The sequence below is a fragment of the Lipophrys pholis genome, assembly GCF_963383615.2.
Source record: "Lipophrys pholis genome assembly, chromosome: 7".
NCBI lineage: Eukaryota > Metazoa > Chordata > Actinopteri > Blenniiformes > Blenniidae > Lipophrys > Lipophrys pholis.
The window spans coordinates 3432256-3439516 of record NC_137638.1 but is presented as its reverse complement, the minus strand read 5'-3'; the positions used below and the strand labels follow the sequence as shown (position 1 = coordinate 3439516).

The 7261-nt window shown below is 46.5% G+C and overlaps 1 protein-coding gene across 1 annotated transcript in view; it reads right to left on the bottom strand.

The window, feature by feature from the left end:
- Positions 1–969: 969 nt before the first annotated feature.
- Positions 970–7261, bottom strand: part of LOC308111775 (protein crumbs homolog 1-like) — a gene marked incomplete at both ends in the record, with an annotated part of 31324 nt that continues 25032 nt past the window's right edge. The window contains 6 exons of the mRNA XM_080466798.1: positions 970–1191; positions 1440–1566; positions 1752–1868; positions 3319–4180; positions 5425–5590; positions 6608–7149. Of these exons, the coding sequence (XP_080322924.1) occupies positions 970–1191; positions 1440–1566; positions 1752–1868; positions 3319–4180; positions 5425–5590; positions 6608–7149 (2036 nt within the window). The remainder of the gene's footprint in view (positions 1192–1439; positions 1567–1751; positions 1869–3318; positions 4181–5424; positions 5591–6607; positions 7150–7261) is intronic.

Genomic DNA, 7261 nt, shown 5'->3' with positions numbered 1-7261 from the left:
GTATTCTCATTTAAATGAAGCGTCAGAAACGACTTCATTAAAAAAAGCTCAAACAAATTTTAAAAAAGTAATGATTTTACACTGTGTGCTTTTAAAAGTAGTTAGAAAAGTAGTTAGAATTTTATCAGATTGAACGAAATGATAAAAAAAATAAGAAATTCTACTTAATTTGTCAGTTTAGTTATAATCTGATTTTATTTCAATTTTAATTAAATTTTAATTCTATTTTGAAAAGTGTGTTCACATTCTCGATTTCCTGTTCCAGTGTTTTAAAATTGGGTTCAAATCACGCATTTTTACTGTTTTAGACCCATAATAATTATTATTTTCCATTCCGGGCCTCATTTTCAAGTTTCAAGTTTTCGTTTCAAAAAAGTTTCACATTCACACGATAACACAGCCGTGGGTTTTTTTCCCCCCGTTTCCACGGAGACGGAGCCTTTTCAAAAAACTTCCACCTTGGGAGTCGAATTCAAAACAGCTGCATTTCCAGCACAGTGGTGGTGTGAACGGACTCCGACACAAAACAAAAGTTGTTGTGTTTTCACGTTGTCGTGGAAACGGAGTCTCCAAAAAAATAAAATGGAAGTAATTAAAGACACATCAGGCAAAAGTTTCGGAATGTCATGATTCTGAACGTAGACGTGAAATTCATAGTGAATAAATAAATTCTTTGATATCCTCCAGGTCAGGAGGTTTCTTTCTTCTTTTTTTTTGCTGAATCAGAGTTTCTTGTGATTGTCCTCCACGTCTCTCAAAAGGATTTTTATTTATTTATTTTTTTAAATCTTCAGTGCATCCCTTTGAACAAACTTTTTTTCCCCCAGCAGGTCCGTCGGGTACAGTTCTGCAGCTCTGCGACTCCTCGCCAGTCGTCTTCCAGTGGGACGGCGGGCGGTCCCGGCGGGCGGTCCCGGCGGGCGGTCCCGGCGGGCGGTCCCGGCGGGCGGTCCCGGCGGGCGTGGCTCCTCAGATCAGCCTCTCCTCGGGGGGCACTTTGAGCACGCTGCCCATCTCCAGCCGGGCGCCGGCCACTTCCTGCGAGCTGGGGCTGTACGTGCCCTCCGACTGGCGCTTCTTGCGGCAGGTCATGACGAGGAAGAAGGCGGAGAGGATGGCGAGCAGCATGCACAGCGTGGTGAGAGGGATGGTCACCGCCAGCCAGGGTATCAGCTCTCGGTGCTCGCCTTTCTGCAGGACGCAGGGGGAAACGGCTTTTAGGGGCATTTTAATCTGAAAAACACTGATGGAGCTGCTTTAACAACACCGATGCTTTAAACCGTGTCAGGATGATTCAAGAATAAATAATAATAATTGTTATCATCATCATTATTATTATTATAAAAATAATAATAATCATAATGATAATGTATTTTATTTGTATTGTACTTTACAGTCGTGCTAGAAACATAAATAAACACTGATCTGTTGTCACTCACGTTGCTCTCACACAACCTGCCACTGTAGCCCGGCGCACACACACACTGGAAGTGGTTGAGTCTGTCCAGACAGGTGGCGCCGTGGAGACACGGACCAGACGCACACTCGTCTATCTCCGCCTCACACCTGAAACACACCAGCAGGATTTAGAACACACACACACACACACACACACACACACACACACACACACACACACACACACACACACACACACACACACACACACACACACACACACACACACACACACACACACACACACACACACACACACACACACACACACACACACACACACACACACACACCTGGCCCCGGTGTATCCCGGCTTGCAGGTGCAGTTGCCCCCGGAGTCGCCTCCGATACACACTCCTCCGTTCAGGCACTCGGTGTTCGCGTCGCACGCCACCGGAGGAAAGCGCCACCTGGTGGACACGTGGAAAATTCATTCAATTCACATTTAAACTTCATTTTAAATTACTCTGTTTTAATCATATTAATAAACACATTTCAACATGAACAGTATCCAAAACCAGGATGGCTTTACAAAAAGATTTATATATATATATATATACATGTAAATATTGAAACTTCATCCAGAGTATTACTTCTTTGAAATATAAATATTTACGTCTGTATTTCTTCCTGTTTCTTTTAAACTAATAATTGCATTTTGTTTCTCAAACATATGCTTAATGCTCAAAGTAAAATCATATTCATATCGCAGTACAGTGTCACTCAATGACGTTTAGTCCTTCTCTCACAGAAATCCAGAATATCTAGATTATCTTTATATATATATAAGATATATAATATATATCTTTTATGATGGAAACGACTACATAAATGTAATTTCTGTAAGTATATTTCAGTTTTCGTCATATTTGAAATGTAGCAGTTGTGTTTTTTATTTAGTCACGAAGTTACAACAGTAAAAGACAGGAAGATGCTCTATAATCTGGATGTTAGAGGAGGAAGATGCTCTATAATTTGGATGTTAGAGGAGGAAGATGCTCTATAATTTGGATGTTAGAGTAGGAATATCCTCTATAATCTGGATGTTAGAGGAGGAAGATGCTCTATAATCTGGATGTTAGAGGAGGAAGATGCTCTATAATTTGGATGTTAGAGTGGGAATGTCCTCTATAATCTGGATGTTAGAGGAGGACGATGCTCTATAATCTGGATGTTAGAGGAGAAAGATGCTCTATAATCTGGATGTTAGAGTAGGAATGTCCTCTATAATCTGAATGTTAGAGGAGGGAGATGCTCTATAATCTGGATGTCAGAGGAGAAAGATGCTCTATAATCTGGATGTTAGAGTAGGAATGTCCTCTATAATCTGAATGTTAGAGGAGGAAGATGCTCTATAATCTGGATGTCAGAGGAGAAAGATGCTCTATAATCTGGATGTTAGAGTAGGCATGTCCTCTATAATCTGGATGTTAGAGGAGGAAGATGCTCTATAATCTGGATGTTAGAGGAGAAAGATGCTCTATAATCTGGATGTTAGAGTAGGAATGTCCTCTATAATCTGGATGTTCGAGGAGGAATATGCTCTACAATCTGGAAGTTAGTGGCAGGAAGGTGCTCTATAATCTGGATGTTAGTGGAAGGATGATGCTCTATAATCTGGCTTTTGATGGAGAAAGATGTTCTATAATATGGATGTTAGAGGAGGAAGATGCTCTATAATCTGAATGTTAGGTGAAGTTACATCAGTCAGATTTGGAGGTTGGAAGCATCCTCTTCCAGCTCATGATTACTTTTCACTGACTCTACCGGTCTGCTCTCGTTGCTCCATATTGAGCTTCACGACTCCCCTGAATCAAGTCCACTCTGCTACGGTGGAGGTTTGTCAAGCAGTTCACTCACTGGCAGCGTTTTCCAACGTATCCCGTGGGACAGGAGCAGGTGTGAGTCCCCACCGTCTCCACACACTGTCCTCCGTTCACACATACGAACTCCAGGCAGTTATCCACCTCGTCCCCGCAGTCCTTCCCTCCGTACCCGGGCTCGCAGGCGCACTCGTAGTCCGCCAGCAGGTCTTTACAGGTCCCGTACAGGCAGGGCGCCGCGGAGCACTCGTCGGTCTCCGTCTCGCACAGCGCCCCCTCCCAGCCGGGGCTGCAGCTGCAGTTAAACTCATTGAACTGGTCCTGACACACGCCCTGGTTCAGGCAGGGCTGCGAGTCGCAGATCGGGGCGCCTTGGCACCCGACGATGGGCTCGTGCCCGCCCAGTCGGGAGAAGCGGCTGGTCTGGGGGGCGTCCGGCACGCCGACGAGCGGCAGGTAGACTCCGCCCACCCTCACCTCGCCCAGACACCCGGTGTATTTCTCCGCCAGCCACACTTGGGTGTCGTTCAGGAAGTTGAGGTTGCCGTTGACCCCGAAGCTGCCGCCGGCCCTCTGCCCGTCCACCGTGAGGCGCCAGCGGGACGCCGGCTGCGTGGGGTCCACCATGCTGAGCTGGATGTGGTGCCACGCCCCGTCCGCCACGGTCCTGTCGCTGGTGAAGGCCAGCAGCTCCGCCCCCTCGCCGCTGTCCAGTTTGACCAGCAGGCTGGAGTTGAGCAGGGCCAAACAGAAGACCTCGGCTCTGCCGGCGGCCTGGAACAACGTCGCCTCCTCGTCCCGCGTGCGCAGCTCCATGGTGATGCTGGTGACGGGACTCAGCAGGGAGCCGTTGGCGGCGTACTGCAGCGAGTTGTCCTGGAAGATCGCCTCGGTCAAACCTGCAGGACGACCGGAGTGCAACAGCTCAGTTAAAACTCAAACCGTGTTTTTTTTTTTCTCTTTTCCATTTTAATTGTATTGTTTCCCTCATATAAGCCCCACGATGCAGAAATATAACACACATTAAAACTAAATTATATTAATTTTATGAGATATGCGGAATAAGTAAGAAAGGGAAGATATACAAACAAAAATTCCAGAAATAGTATTGAGATTAGGTAAAATTAAACAATAATAATAAGAATATTAATAATAATAATACATTTGATTTCAAGGCGCCTTTCTCAGCATTAAAACTGTGCAATATAAACAACAGTAAAAACGATAGAAGACACAGGGCATTTGGCATCAGAGGGAAAATGCAGTATTGAACTGATGTCTTTTGAGTTTGAGAGACAGTATATAAACAGTAATAAAAGTAGCAGTAATAAAACGGTAATAAAGGTGATATTACATTGAACAAAAACACGGTAAAGTCAACATGGCATAACTTTGGTTTTCCTTTTAATAAATGAATTCCTTTTATTTCCTCTTGATTCCTGAATGATGTAAAACGTTTTACACGACAACCTGCACCGTTCACGTTCACCACTGAAAACACAACTTTTTGAAAACAGGTGGAACTATTTTTTAACCCTCCAGCTCAACTGTGAAATGCTGCTAATGCACATGTGCACCACAGCCATAGTTATTGTTTAGTGCGTGTTTTTCCTCTGCTGCATGTTTCGTTACAAAAACAAACAACAGCACCCACTAGTGGCCTGTCATGTCGGCGACATAATTTTTTAGCAATTCTGCCATTTCCGTGGTTAATGGACATGGTTTTCAAAATGTTGCCATGTAAACGTGAAACTTTTATGAAACAAAAAATGTGAAAATGAAGCATTTTCACTGAAATCCAAATTATTATTATAGGTATTATTATTGTGTTTGAATGGTGCTCTATAAATAAATTTGCCTTGCCTTGCATCTGGATATGTGTGATAAGAAGCCAAATTTAAAACACTGGAACTAGAAAACAAGAATATAAACACACATTTTTATGGCCCTCGTAGTGTTACTCCGCCATGATGGAGTTATGTACCGAATGAAGAGTTCTGTGAGTGTGTACAGTAATCTGAGTACTCCTCTGGAGGTCGTGGAGTTTCTTCCCTTTCTCTTGCTCTGGTCGGCTTGTTTCGCCCGATGGCCTGCTGCTCGACGCTCCGACTCGGCCGGTCCGGTGAAAGAGGGATCTACTCACACTCATAACCGTCCTGCAGATCCACGCAGCGCACGCCCGCGAGGCACGGCTTGTCCACGCACCACAGCCGCGTCTCGCACAGCCGGCCCGAGTAGTTGACGGGGCAGTCGCACCTGAAGTCATTCCAGGTGACCCGGCAGTGGCCGGCGTTGAGGCAGGGATCATCCTGCACACAGACAAACACACAAACACAAACAAACACACAGATGGATGATTGGATGAGGTGCTGGTGAAATCTGTCACCTGGAGCGACTGCAGAGAGGACTGAGCGGCTAATAACACAAGTTTAACAGCGTCACACCTTCCAATCAGGTGTTTACCTGGAGCCTTACGTCTAAACACCGTTAGAGATCTACATCAGACTGAAAAGTAAGGCTGCTGACGCGACCAGGCCACACACTACTCTTATAAAAAGCGCTTGGCTGGAAAGCTACCACAGCAATAGAGACCAATATGTGCTCATCAATAACCGTGATTCCAGCAAAGAGACTATTACACATGGAGTTCCACAAGGCTTTGTATTGTATTTCAAGTATTTGCACCATCTGCAGGTCATTTTCACCTTTTCTTCACATAATCATCAAGGAAGAACAATCCATGCATCGTCTGAACGACGTTTTCCAAGTCAGTAGTCCTTCACACGTTCGCACAGTCACATTCACACGTCTCAGTGTCTTCAAGTTGTGAGCGTGCAGATAACGCCGTATACACATGTCAAAGTATTTGCTGTACTTTGTCCGTCTGGACCTGTACTGTACACACGCAGTGTGTCTGCACGCTCAATTGACCCGCCCCCTTTCTCCAGTCTCAGCCAATCACAGGCCAGCTCGCTCTAACGGTGCGTTCAGGTAACACAAAAGAAAAGGAACTAACAAACAGTTTCAATAAACCACAACAAGAACACAACTGCAGAGGTGTCACGCTATTTTAGGAATTTTCCAGAGTAAAAAGATTAATATTGGCAGGAAGCCCCGCCCCTTTTTATCAGCAAAACGTGACCTGTATTCTGACTCAGTTACTTTTTTAAGGAGAAACTAGTAACCAGATTATTATTACTACTATTACTAGGTAACTGTGGCAACACTGATTAATCAGTTATCATGGAAATCTGCATTTGATGCTCTCTGTGCCTCTTCAGATGCTACAACTACACAACTGCACAGACACACAGCTCCTCTCCTACCTTGCAGGTGTCGTCGCTGCGGCATCCCGACAGCACGTTTTCCTCCACGCTGGCCTGGTAGACCTCCGCCCCCCCGTGGCGTTCCTCTGAGGTCAGCAGCCGGTGGTCCAGCCGGAGGTCCTGCAGGCAGCCCTTGAAGCTCCCGCCCCAGGCGTTGGTGTTGTTCCCTGCGGGGAGCCCCCCGACGTACACCACGTCCCCCTCCTCCACGCTCACGTTCCCCAGCGCGCGGTGGTTCCCCGCCTTGGGGAAGACCACGTGTCCGTAGCGCACCTTGACCACCACCAGGTTGGCGTTGCCGTCGGTGACCCACCGGGCCTCGGACAGCAGCGTGGTGTGGGGGCTGTAGATGGCCACCGTGCCCTCCTTCAGGTAGATGGTCAGGTAGGACCTCCCCTCCCGGCGGAACTGCAGCAGCAGGCCGTTGTGTTTGAGGGAGCGCATCAGGAAGGACACGGTGAAGTTGTCCCCGTGGGTTTGAGAGACGTTGAAGGCGGAGTAGCTGGTGGTGTTCTCGTGGCCAAATGTCCAGGATGGAAACTCTGTGGTGGGGGAGGGGTGGAGGAGAAAGTTCTGGATTATCTTGGAACCTGCAGCTGTAGAGCCACACGTGGCCCTTTAGCTACTCCTCAGCGGCCCCGTTTACGCGACAAC